This window comes from Lagenorhynchus albirostris, chromosome 11 (assembly GCF_949774975.1).
Source record: "Lagenorhynchus albirostris chromosome 11, mLagAlb1.1, whole genome shotgun sequence".
Classification (NCBI taxonomy): Eukaryota; Metazoa; Chordata; class Mammalia; order Artiodactyla; family Delphinidae; genus Lagenorhynchus; species Lagenorhynchus albirostris.
The window spans coordinates 12,141,787-12,155,290 of NC_083105.1; the positions used below are offsets into that span (position 1 = coordinate 12,141,787).

A 13,504-nucleotide genomic window follows, 5' to 3' on the forward strand; every position below is an offset into this window, starting at 1 on the left:
TTTTTGCTTTTTAAAATTTCGGTGAGTAAGTAGCCAGATAACCAGGACAGAAATATTTCTAAAATAAAAATAAATCGAGGGCTTTCCTGGTGGCGCAATGGTTGAGAGTCTGCCTGCCGATGCAGGGGACACGGGTTCGTGCCCCGGACCGGGAAGATCCCACATGCCGCGGAGCGGCTGGGTCCGTGAGCTATGGCCGCGGAGCCTGCGCGTCCGGAGCCTGTGCTCCGCAACGGGAGAGGCCACAGCAGTGAGAGGCCCGCGTACCAAAAAAAAAAATAATAATAAAATAAATAAATAAATAAATAAATCGATTCAAGAGAAGGCCTGGCGGAGCTTTCCTGCTGATGAAAATGCGTGAACATTCTGATATTCTGGGTGTTTAGAGGGCCTTTTGCTTCCTGCTTATTACCATGCTGTAGAACAGCTCTGTCTAGGAGATCTTTCTGTGACGATGGAGATGTTTTGTATCTGCTCTGTCCAGTATATAATAACTACTAGGCCCCTGTGGCTCTTGAGCACTTGAAATGTGGCAGGTGTGACTGAGGAACAGAAATTTTAATATTAACTCATTAAAATTAAATTCAAATAGCCACACATGACTCGTGGCTAGTGCGTTGGACGTATGGTTGTAGACTATAAATAATTAACAACTAGGGGCTTCCCTGGTGGCGCAGTGGTTGAGAGTCCGCCTGCCGATGCAGGGGACACGGGTTCGTGCCCCGGTCCGGGAAGATCCCACATGCCGCAGAACGGCTTGGGCCCGTGAGCCATGGCCGCTGAGCCTGCGTGTCCGGAGCCTGTGCTCCGCAACGGGAGAGGCCACAACAGTGAGAGGCCCCGCCTACCGCAAAAAAAAAAAAAAAAAAAATTAACAACGAGCTTGATTATAGTGAAGCTTGGATTGGGATGCTATAATTTTATTGTACTGAGCAAAATGCATTTATAGTATTGGAAAGAAGGCAGTTTGGAATGTAATACTCAAATTAGCTTAAAGTAAATGATTAAATTGGAATTGTTTTTTCATTAATATAATGGTTATTTCAAACTGTGACATTCTAAAGCCATGGGTGCTGGCATGTGTTTATGGTTTGTAGCTGTGATAAAACTTTGAGTCATTTTGGTAACTAGGGTGATATTAGTTGCGCTCTAACTTTATTTATAGGACTTGGTTAGACAGTTGCCTGAGTGCCAGAAACTCCTACAAATAACTTTGACCTTCCCTAGCAAAAAGTCAAAGGATAAACTGTCCCATAGTAGAAGATCTCAGTTGTATGTGATATACACAAAATATTACTCTCTAAAGGAGAAATGTATAACAAATAAGAAAACAAATGAATATGTTAACTAATTATAGATTTTGATAACTGTTAGGAAGAAAATAAACAGAGCACAGTATTCTAGAGAATAAGGGTTTGTGGGGAAGGACCTCCAACTAGAGAGAGTGGTCTGGAGAGCTTTAGTTGAGGAGGTGTTATTTAAGCTGAGATCTGAAAGATAAGGAGCCAGCCTTGCAGAGAACGAAGGAAGGATGAGGAGGGATTTCAAGAACAGGGGATAAAGGGGCTGAAAGGGTGCTGGGGAGAGGGATGGACTTGCTCTAGATGAGGCACTGACACAGGATCTGAGTGTTTAGAGCATAGTGATCGAAGGCGATATAATGATATGAAATGAAGTTGGAGAAGTGGGCACTTAGCAGATAGATCATATAGCACCTTAAAGGCCATTATAAGGACTTAAGATAGAAAAAGAATTTAAGTGTAATGTGAAGCTATAGAGTCAAAGGAGTGATATGATCTGATTAGAAAGTTCCTCTGGCTACTATGTGATGAGTGTTCTGAGGGGGAGCAGCAGTGGAAGGGGAAGAATTATTGCGATGTTCAGGAAAGAGGTGATGGTAGCTTGGGTTCAGGTGGTGGAGTGGAGATCAAGACAAGTCAGACACACAGGACGTGTGATGGCTTTGATGTGAGGGGTGAGGGGTAAGGGGAGCATCTTTAACTTTTGTAATTGCCGGGTAATACCACTTATTGAGGTAGGGAACACCAAGGGTATACCAGTTTCAAGGGTGGTGGTGGTGGTGGTGGTGAATTAAGAGCTCAGTTTGAGGAGTGTTATGTTTGACATACTTGGGAGGCAGCTAAGTAGTCATACTGCAGGATGAGAAGAGGTTTAGGATAAGCATATAATTTGGTAATTATTAGCATGTTGATGGTATTTGAAGCAGTGGGATTGGTTGAGACAACTCAGAGAGAGAAGGGTGACTCAGGATTGAGCCCCAGGGAACACTTCCTTTTTTAGCAGTCTGTTAATGGAAAAGCCAAAAAAGACACTGAGAAGAAGTAATCAGTGATGCACAGGAAAAAACCAGGATTGTAGTATCTCAGAAGGTAGAAGGAGAGAGTGTTTTAAGAAGGTTGCCAACTCTGTTGAATCCTCCTAAGAGGTCAGATAAGTTCAGGACAGCAAAATGTCCATTGGGTTGAATAGCATGGATGTAGTTGACATTGACCAGTTGGTTTAATGGAGTGGAGGGCTTGGAAACTTTATTTTGAGCAGACTGAAGAAGAAATGAGAGGTGAAGAAGTGGAAACGGGTATAGATTCTTTTTTTGAGAAGATTTACTGTGAAGTGGTGAGCAAGGAAATGGAGAGAGTGGCTGGAGGGAGGTGAGGTGTCCAAGGATGATTTTTTTTAAACCTTGATTCATTTAGTTACTTGCCTATTATTGGACATTTATGTTTTTAAGTTTTTGCTCTTACAGATTGCTACGGTGAACTTCCTTCTACACTTGTGGGGATTTTCTAAGATAGGTTCCTTGGAGGTAAATTGCTGAGCCACAGGCCATGCACGTTTCAGAATTTGATAGATGTGGCCAAACAGACTCCCAAAGTGGTGCTACCAACATACACTTTCCCCATCAGTGTGTGAGGGCAGAGGGGAGGTTTTCTGAAGATGGACATATGTTTATTGTTGGCCTGACAGTGATGAGTGGAGAGGGGAGAGAGTGATGAGGCAGGAGAGAGGGGGTGATGAACAGAGCAGCATGGTCCTTACACAGGCACCGGGGGTGGGGTGGGGTGTGAGCACAAGTAGTGAAATGGGCCTTTGATGCAAGGGATGCTTCCTTCATTGTAACAGAATGTGAGGAGGAGGAAGTGCATGCGTTTCTAGGTAGGGTTGTGGATTTGGTGCACAGAAGAGACTATCTGAATGCTTCTCTTTTAAAGTGAAGTACTTGGAGAGAGCAACAGCTGATGATTGGGTGGTGGGGAGAGAATGAGGCAGGTTTCAGGGAAAGGTAAGAAGTCGTCATTTTGGAGAGTGAGGAAGCTTCCAGGGGCAGCTTTGTTAGGATTGCTTGGCATTGCCAAGTGCCCAGTTGAGGCTTCTGATCATGAGTATATAGTGAAGCCAGTCAGCTTGGTCATGTGGCTTTTCTCCAGCAACATTTAGTGGGTTGGGAACAGGCACAGAGAGGGCAGATAATTGTACTTAACCAGGATTGGAGTTTTGCTAAACGCCAGTGATGGAGAGAACAAATGATTGAGGATATTTGCGAGGGAGGGATTATAATCATGGACCATGGAATCAGAGTTGGGCATAGGAGGGAGTGGAAGACAGGACTGGGGTAGGTAGGTGATGAGCAAGTGCTTGATGAGGTCAGAGCTTGTAGCGGAGGGGATACTGGAGCAAGTTAGTTAGAAGGATGGGAGGTTATTTGAGAATATGAAACATAATGAGGAAGAACACAGCTTTTAAGATAATACGTTTTCCTCTTTTAGGGATGATCGCCCTGGGTTCCCTAAAACTGGGGGTCAGAACTCTAACAAATCTATTTGCCTGTAGCTTTTCCGAGAGTTGAGCTTTGGGATGTACCCTTTTCTCTGTGTATTTGTCTAGAGCTCACTGTAGACATCGTAGAAGGTAACCACGGTTCATAAGAGGTTTCCAGAATCATTCTCTTAATGACGTCTGTCATAGCAGCAGTGCTTGACCAGAGGCACAGCCTTTGGAAACTCACGTACAATGTGTGTACACTGAGTTCCAAACCTCATCTCCATCATTTGTTGTTTGAAGTCTTAGTAACGGGCAGAGGTAGAGTGCAAGGTTATATCCAGCGGGAATTTTCCAGTGATCTTGGCAGTCTTGATTTGATTTTATCCGTGAAAAAGTGTGATGTAGGACCGATCTTGGAGTATTACAAATTTATGTTTCACTTGCGGCTCCTTTACTCACTAGCCGTCAGACCATGAGCAAAATGTTAAGCCACTTTGATCCCCAATTTTCTTCTATGTGTGAAAAAGCTAAAGTAGGGCCTCCCTTACAGAGATATTGTGAAGATGCAGTGAGATAATGCACGCAGAGTTGTGGCAGATAGTATGTTCTCAGTAAATAGTAGCTGGTGGTTGTGTTATATTGAAGTCATCACGCAGCGTGGGAATGCGCACTCTCTGGTTAGTGTTCCAGAGTGGTTTAGATGCCCAACTGGAAAGCTACAATAGCATCTACCCCTGTCTTGCATGAGTCTGTCCTGCTACGTGAGGACAGTGCTCTATCTAGACTAGCTTCTCAGACGTCAGTGTGCTGTGACCCATCTGTGGCTTTTGTCATAATGTGGATTTTAACTCTGTAAGTCTTGGATGGGGCCTGAGATTCTTCCTTATCTAGGAAGCTCCCGGTTGACGCTGCTGCGGCTGCTGCTGGTCCGTGGGTCACATTTTGAGGAGCAAGATTCTATTAGAGAACTGCCCTGTGGGAATCCTTGCTATTTTAAGCTGAGAGGAAATGAGGTTAAAAGAGCCCCATTCTTTCAACTTTTTTTTTTCTTTTTGAGTCAAATTCAGTTGGACTTCATATGGTCCGTTTCTATAGCTCATTGCTGTGGTGAGTCTGTGTTGTCTCTAACAGTCCTGAAAGTGAAAGGAGTAGAAATTATGTAGAGAGGGTTGCTTCAATTTCTTTTGAAAAATTTGCAGTGCCTGATTTCTCAGGAATATTTTTGCAAAACTGTGTTGGTCCCCCAGATGTACAAACTTTCCCCACAAGCCTTTTACACCCACAGAGAAACCGGCATAAAACATGCAACCTCTTCAATTGTTAGACTTTGAGGCAGAGAATCAAAAATGTGGCTTCAAGCCCTTTCTGCCCACCAGACTCTTCACATTACAACATCCAGTGCTTTCAGAAGCAGGAATTCAGGATGCATTATCAGATTAGAATTACTGGCAGCACCCATATTGCTATCCCAGATAATCTGATTTTTCTTTCTCAGGAGCAAGCATGCAAGACTTCTTCTGTGGGCCCTCTTGAGAAGAGTTCCTTCTCTGATGCTCCAATTCACATGTTCCCTCCTCTGAACTAATATAGAGGCTGATAAGTTTCAAAGAACCATTAAGCAGCCTGGTAAAGTGTTCTCCTGATAGAAGGAAGCACGTGTGCGTCCTAATCCTGTGTGTAAGACTGGGATCCTATTCAGAGGGTCTTCCTCGAGTGCGTTTGTTATACCTTTGTGTCTCTTCATCTGGATCCTGCATAGCGACAAAGCAGAGCCTTCCTTATTTGACTTGATTTGAAAGAATTTTGTTTTCTCCTACCTCCTTATTTCTTTTTCTTCCTTTCTTTTTTTTAAGGTTAGGGAAATGTGGACATGCAGGAGCATGAATTAAAAAGATCCACTTAGCTTGCCTGTGGGATTTTGAAGTTTTTTGTTTTTTAAGTGAAGAAAACATATAGAACAGACTGTTCACCCGATTCTTAAGATTATGATCAGAAAAGGGAAAGATGCGTTGACAATAGAAATTTATGAACTCCCTGTGGTTCCAAAGAAGTTTACAAAGATTCCACTCATGGGAGTTTTGGAGGTAGTTTTCAGAGTTTTTGTGACATATTTAAACTTTTTAAATTTCATTTTAAGGATCTCGTTTCTGTACGTGTTTTTCTCCTGCTTTGCTCCAGGAGAACAGTGGTATCATTATCCCATCCTAAATGTGATTAAAAGATAACACCATAAAGTGACAATATATGAAATTTTATTGCGGTTTTTTTTTTTTGGTACTTGGTTAAGAATGAATGAGTATTGGGCTTCCCTGGTGGCGCAGTGGTTGAGAGTCCTCCTGCCGATGTAGGGGACATGGGTTCGTGCCCTGGTCCGGGAAGATCCCACATGCCGCGGAGCGGCTGGGCCCGTGAGCCATGGCCGCTGAGCCTGCGTGTCTGGAGCCTGTGCTCCGCAACGGGAGAGGCCACAACAGGGAGAGGCCCGCGTACCGCAAAAATAAAATAAAATAAAATCAAATAAAATAAAATTATGAATGAGTATTAACAATTTTGTGTCTCCTTCCCCCCCTCCTTCCTTGGCCACGCCACACAGCTTGTGGGATCTTAGTCCCCCGACCAGGGATCAAAACCGGGCCCACGGGCCCATGGCACCATACAATTTTGTGTCTTCAAAGAGTTTGAAAGGACTGTAATCTCTTCACAGTGTGATTTTAATACGGTTGTTTAGAATGGAGTATAGGAAAGCCTGGTGACTTAAGATTTAGGGCGTGGGCTATGAGACTAGAGGGGAAAGTTACATATAAAAATTGATTATATAACAGACGCGAAGTAACAGTTTATAGAAAGCCGAGATTTGTTTTCCCATTTTAGAAAAAAGGCTGTCTCCGTTTTAGACATGGAAGTTCTTACTCCTCTTTTGTACTGGAACTGAGGTAATCCTGACTTCAGACGAAGCAAAGAAGTTCTGCATAAAGAAAAAGAAAAGGTTTGGGTGAGGCTGAGAAGAATACTTGCCCCACCTCTCCGAGCGTAAACAAGTGGGGATTTGAGGTGGGAGGAGGGCAGAGGTCGAAGCTCTCTCGCGGAAGGCACGTATTTAGTGTGGAAGAAAAGGAAAAGTGACTTCCCTTCTACTCTGAGAGAAAAACACACCCCACCGTAGCAGGAGACAGAGCCCTCTCTACAGCTGCAAGTGTCAGGTAGGGAGAGGGAAGGTACCTCGTACCTGCGTCAGGCCTGCCTTGAATGTGAGACTCGCAGACCTTACTTGGATATTTTATGAGCAGGAGAGAGCTGTTTCAACATGTCTGAGGGGAACAGAACCCTGAGGCAGCTGGAAGGTGGAAGGCCTCTTGTTTTTGTTTTTATTTTGTTTTTCCTTTAACAAGTTAAAGGAATAAAATATTCCTCAAAACGCACAATCCTCTGAGAATGTATTATGCACCTACTGTGTGCTAGATACTGTGCAAAAGACTTCATGGCTCAAAAGAGATGAACCCTGCCCTGAAAAAATGTGAATAAATGGGGTAAGATTGGTAGGTACAGGTAAGTGCCTGTAACAGTAACTGGCAGGAGTGGTGAATGCCCCATTACAGACACCAGGCCTACAGAGGAGGGGAGAGCACTTACAGCTGGGGTGGGTTGTGGATTTGAACATGGAAAAATGGGTAGGGAAGTAAGGAAAGAGCATGGGGATTGGCATATGGAGGAGAAGTCAAGTTATTTTCTGAATAAAAACCACTAGGACAGGGGCTTCCCTGGTGGCGCAGTGGTTGAGAGTCCGCCTGCCGATGCAGGGGACACGGGTTCGTGCCCCGGTCCGGGAGGATCCCACGTGCCGCGGAGCGGCTGGGCCCGTGAGCCATGGCCGCTGAGCCTGCGCATCCGGAGCCTGTGCTCTGCAACGGGAGAGGCCACAACAGTGAGAGGTGCACGTACTGCAAAAAAAAAAAACACAAAAAAACAAAAAAACACTAGGACAGATGATTAGATAATTCTTGTTGTTCACCATTGAACATAATGGACAAAAATATGCCTGGCATATAGGAGGAACTTAGTAAATGTTTGAACTGAACTAAATTAGAAATCATGGTCACCAGGGACATGGCAGATAGTTTACATAGTGATATCATTCGATCTAATTGCAGCAACTCCGAAAGGAGTGTTATACCCAGTTTTTGCTTGAGGAAACAGAGGCCTAGACAGATTAAATAACTTTCCCCAGGCCACGGTGATAGTAATTATAGACCCAGATTTCAAACCCAGGCTTCATACACTGCCCCATACCCGTGCCTAGTAAAGAATCTACAACGTGGTAGGGCTCAAAATCCACTTGATTCAAAACCCCTTGTTTTTTCCTCTCTTTAGAGGGGAGGCTCTATTGATTTGAACTAGGGTGGTAGTAATACAAAAGATGAAAACCTATTCAAGCTTATATATAATTTTTCCTATGTTTTAAAATCTTCTAAGATTCAGAATTATGATTGGTAGAATGTTAGTGAATTACAGAATAGTGGCATAAGGCTGACCTGGCAGGGAGGGAATGTAGGTGCCAAGCAGGTTCTCTGTTCACGCTTGGTTTCTGCAAGGGGCTCCAGAAGAACTGGGGCAGAGGGGAGTCTTGGCTCACTCCCCTTGATCTTGGAGGGCAGAGTTTTTTTGATTGCTTCACTCATATTTAAAGAACCCTTCTTACACTAGTTGAGGTCTAGCTACTAGAAGCTGGTGCCGGTGGTTTATTACTAACCCCGCCCATCCCTGCCTTTTGCAATAATCTCTGTGAGTGATGATTGTGTTTCTAGAAGTAGAATGACAGAGAGAGATTCCCTGAAGGCAAATACAGAGCGAGTGTGCTGTACACTCGGGTTCAGACACACGGGGCTGGGAACTCCCAGAGAGAGAGAGGGAGGGTGAGAGGGAGGAGAGAGAACAACAGAACAGTCAGCTGGAGAGGAGGGAGGAGGGGGGAGGAGACGGGTCGGTTTTAGATTTTTAAACTCAAGTGATTTGGGGGGGGTTCTCCCCACCCCAAACTTCGGCCCCCCATTCTGGCACCTCCTTTCCTACAGTCCATTGAAGGGCCTTTTTGCAGTCCAGGATCAACTGACCGCTGAGTTTGAGCAGCCCGGTCTGACATGATGTACCTCTGGGTGAGTACAGAGTGCTGCGGGTGAGGGCTTGCACTTGCACATATAAGGAGTGGAAAGCTGCGAGATTCTGCTCCTGCACAAATGGCCTTCCCCACGGAGCACGGGCTGCCACAGCCCCTTCTCCTCACAGGTGTGAGGGTTTTAAAGCCTGGCCGTGATTGTGACATTGGGTTGTGTTTTTGTTTTGTTTTTTGTTCTTTTTTATAGAATGTTGTTTACCTTGTTAGACTTAGGCGCAAGGGCTGAGCTCCCAGTGCTGTGCCATCCCCCGGGCTTGGGAGGTTTGGAGAAGGCACATGGGGCAGGTGAAGTGAGCTGGTCATCCCAGGAGCTGCAGTCTTCCTGGTGGGTCAGGGCCTGGCTGTGTTTTGTTTGGGGGACACTGACCTTGATAGCAAAGCGTCTCTTTAGATATTGAGAGCCAGTAGGTGGTATGATTCTTAATTAGGAATTAGCCTTTGAAAGTTTTTATCTAATAATTTTTGTTGTCCTTCACAATAGTCTTGTAAAGTAGGTCGCTGTTGTTATTAAAATTTTATGAGGGAAGTAATTAAGTCACAAATAGTGACTTGCCCATGGTTCGGAACCACGTCTGTAGCAGCTAGAATGGTAATTATAACCAAGCATTATAAAGCATCTTATATTTGCCAGGAACTTAATACCGTACATTATTTTAATTTATTGTTAACTCTGGTGTTGTAATTTGGGATGGAGGGAAACATACTGGGACTAGAGAGACGTTTAAATTATGAAATGTGGTAACTTTTAGGAGAATGAGGGGGAAAATAATACAGGGGGGGAGAAAACCCCTGCAGTTAGTTGTGAAAACAACATCTGTAGTCCTTTGCAAAGATGGCAGTGTCTTCTCTTGAGAAGACAGTTGTTGTGTGTTGCTAAGGGAGCCTCCTAGATGTGATGCCCTTGGCTGGTAGCCAGCTTTTGAAGGTTTCACTTTGCCCTTTGCCCTTCAGCCTAGATGTCTGGAATCGCAGAAACCTACTTGGCTCAGGTGGACTAGATTTATAAATATCAGACGGCAGAATTTTAACTAGGTTTATGGAAATGGAGCTTGTGTGTGTGTAGGGGCTGCTTTTCCTGCTTCCCCTTTCATATCTGAATATGACCTTGAAATCTGATTTTCTCCCCTCTGTTGATTTATTTTTGTAGTATTTGGAAGAAGTCAAAGAACTTTTCTGACACACTTACGTCCTTTAAGTAGTTTCCATCTCTGAATGAGGCATCTGTGTCTAGGGTCTTTGCAGGCTCATTGGTGGGACTGATGAACTACCTGTTAACCAGAGGATGGGTTATTCTGTCTTTTGATTTGTTTGGAAGAGAAGTTATAAAAGGAAGCAAGTTGAATTAGTCTCATTTCCACTCATTTATGTTCGGTGAGAGCAGACAGTGACAGTCTCCTCAGTTATTTCCTTTGTGCTTATATTACAGTTATTTGTAAATTTGTCTCAATCCCCTTGGCTTGTTAGCCCCAGAATAGAGCTTTCCAGCCAGAGTACCACATGCTGGGTTGAGACACATGTACGCCAAGATAACTGTTCCCCTCAACCCTGGGAGCAGCCAGGAGGGGCCCAGGATTCCCCAGGTCACTTGGTCCCTGTGTACTCTAGTTTGCCACTTTGTGCCATAAAAATACTACCATTTTCTATGTGTGCCGTGACACCTGAACGATGGGGCAGCACTGTGTAGAGGGAAAAAAACGTGTCGGCTCTATCTCGTCACGATCTGCATCGTCGGGCCCAGTGCCTCAAACATTTGCTGGATTCAGTGAAAATGTCCAGAAGGAGCCATAGCTACATGACATCGAGGTCATTTCCTTAGAGAAGGAAATCAAAGTAGTCAAGCATTAAGGGGGAGGCACTGAGGGGCTACTGTGGAGAAAACTTACTGGGCGAGGAATAGGAGGTCAGAACTTTATCGAGGCCAGTACCCAGCCAGGTGACACTGGACAGTCATTTGAGTCTTCTGACCGCAGTTTCTGCAGCTATAAGATATCTATTCTAATTCTAAAGTTCTGGAAGTGAATTTTGTGTAGCTGTGTGCCAGGAAGACACCCAGTTGTGCAGGAAAGGTTAGTGTCTGGAAAGCATGAGAGAACTGTGAAGCATATATCACCTCCATTGCCTGCTTGGTTTGGTACCAGCAGTGACTTAAAGGTACTGTTCTAAGCATTCTAGAAAAACTGCTGAACTGTATTTAGTTGTCAATACCTCTGAGCAGTGTGGACATTCTCAGAACCTGCAGAGCTGAAAAGTGGAAGTTACAGCTCATCCAGGTATTTGGGTTGTGTAGTTGGATGTGGCTCATTAATTTGCTTCTGTGCGTCTAGAGCTCTGAGATAGAATGCCGTCTTGTGCTGTATACATGCCTTTTTTGTCAGATCTCCTCCCCACTTCCCTGTTGAGTCACCCTCCTTTATAGTGAAACTGCTAGCATTGGGGGCAGCATGATACGGTGCAAAAAATATGGGTTTTAGAGACTTTACTAGGTCTAAATCCCACCTCTTACTTCCAGTTTTTTGGCCATGAACAAGTCACTTAACCTCTCTGAACCTCAGTTTCTTCATTCATCACATAGGGAAAATAATGCCTGTTACCCAGGATTGTTGTAAACATTTGAGATAATCTATGAAACATGCTTAACATGATGTATGGCACATAGTAGGTGCTCGGTAAATAGCCAGTGCGAGCCAGGTTTTTGATTTGAACGTTCAGCAGACCACTCACTACCCCAGAGCATTTTCTCTAGCATGTGAAGGATGCCTTTGAATTCATGCAGGGAGAACTTTGATAAATACAAACTAGTTTTACGTGAAATGTTTCCCGTTAATCAGTATTTTAAGTACTTGTGACTAGAGAACGCTCATTAAAGTTGCCTCCTGGTGGAGAACATCCCCATTATTTTTTCTAAACTTTTTCTTTGGAGGGGTGCAGTACTACTAAGCACTTGCTATGCCATTTATTCTCCCCATCTCCTCTTCCTTGTCCAAAACAGGGAGGGCGGCAGAGAGAGAGAGTGGGGGGCAGAGGCAGGGAAGACGGAGGGAGACATACGATTCTTGTACTTAGGGAACTTACTTGTTTGATAATTATACCGTTTATGTCCAGGAAACCAAATTATAGACCACTTATTTAAATTCCCAGAAGTCAAGATGTGTTCTCCCCGTCTGAGTTGATCTTAGCTAGACTGGTCTCAGGCTCTCTCTTACTCATATTCTATATGGATGAACTTCTGTATTTCACTTTGAACTGTTGTTTTGTCATATTTCAGTCCTGTCTTCTCAGTAAGTCAGTTCAGCCAACATTTAACGAATGCTTATAGTGGGCAGAGGTCTATGCTACTAGCTGTTACAAATACAAAGATGATTAAAGATCCTCATGCCCTTAAAGAGTTTATAACACAGTGGCAGTCAGTGTATGTACACAGATAATAATGATTTTTGCATGATGCTATCCGGTTAAGAAAGTGCTTTTATATGTCATCTTATTTCATCCTCACAGCAGTGCTAAGGGCCCGGAATCATTATCTGTATTGTACAAGTTAGGAAAGAGACCAAGAAAGAGTATATGATAATTAGTAAATGGCAGGGCTGGAAACTCAATTCCATTTTTTTTAAACTCTATGGCTCTTATTTATTTATTATTATTTTTTAACATCTTTATTGGAGTATAATATTTATTTTTTTACACTATGTTCTTTTGGGAGAAGCTGATATTTTTTATTTTGTTTCTTTTAAATTGTTTATTGAGTGATAACATATATGTTAGACATACACTTCAGTCCTCAACACATGTGAGAATTAGCTGTTATCTTCATTTTACAGAGGAGAAAGTAGAAACTTCAGTAACTTGCTAAAGTCACACAATTTAGAATTGGCAGAGGTAGGATTTGGTCTGGTCTGTCTGGCCTCAGAGCTTCCTACATCACACTTAACATCTTCTTTTATTTGTTCAGTAGTGTCTGGTTTATCACTGCTACCATTCAGCCTGATACAGGCTGGAGTAGAGAAATGAAAATAAGGTAACCTGAATTCTGTATCCATATCCATTAATTACTTGAGACACATTACTTAATTGTATGTACCTTGATTTTCCAGGTTGTGAAAAGGATGTGATAGTTCTTGAGAGCATTAATGGAGTAATCTTAGAAAAATGTGTATCAGCCATTTTAGAAACGAAGTACTCAGTAAGTGATGGCTTTATCACGAAACATGGAAATCATGGACTGTGAGTCAAAAGACAACAGTTTTGGGTCTCAGTGGTGCCATTTGTCAGTGTATAACCTTTCCAGCATTGGTTTTCTAATCTTTAAAATGGACTACTAATACCTAACAGAGTATCGAAATAATATACTTTTGGAAGCTGTTTTGTGCTAAGCAGATGTAACATAATGATAATAATAACAGCAGCTATTAAGGTTGTTATTGTTATTCAGGTTGTAGTCAGGCTACATGCTCACTTTTTTTTTTTTAATGCTCACTTTTTAATCCCTATTTTGTCATCCTAATTGGTTTACGCATTTAGAGAACTAGACTTAATAGTAAATTGAGTTATCACAAA

General features: G+C 43.2%; 1 protein-coding gene across 22 annotated transcripts in view; it reads left to right on the plus strand.

The window, feature by feature from the left end:
- The window catches only part of RBFOX2 (RNA binding fox-1 homolog 2), a 261,344-nt gene that overhangs the window by 106,617 nt on the left and 141,223 nt on the right, over positions 1-13,504 (plus strand). Inside the window, exon 1 of one of the 22 annotated variants that reach the window (XM_060164675.1) lies at positions 8,764-8,930. The exons of the other annotated variants lie outside the window; for them this stretch is intronic. Within the exon in view, the coding sequence (XP_060020658.1) occupies positions 8,916-8,930 (15 nt within the window). The 5' untranslated portion in view covers positions 8,764-8,915. Of the gene's footprint in view, positions 1-8,763; positions 8,931-13,504 lie in introns of those variants that run through there. 22 annotated transcript variants of the gene reach the window in all.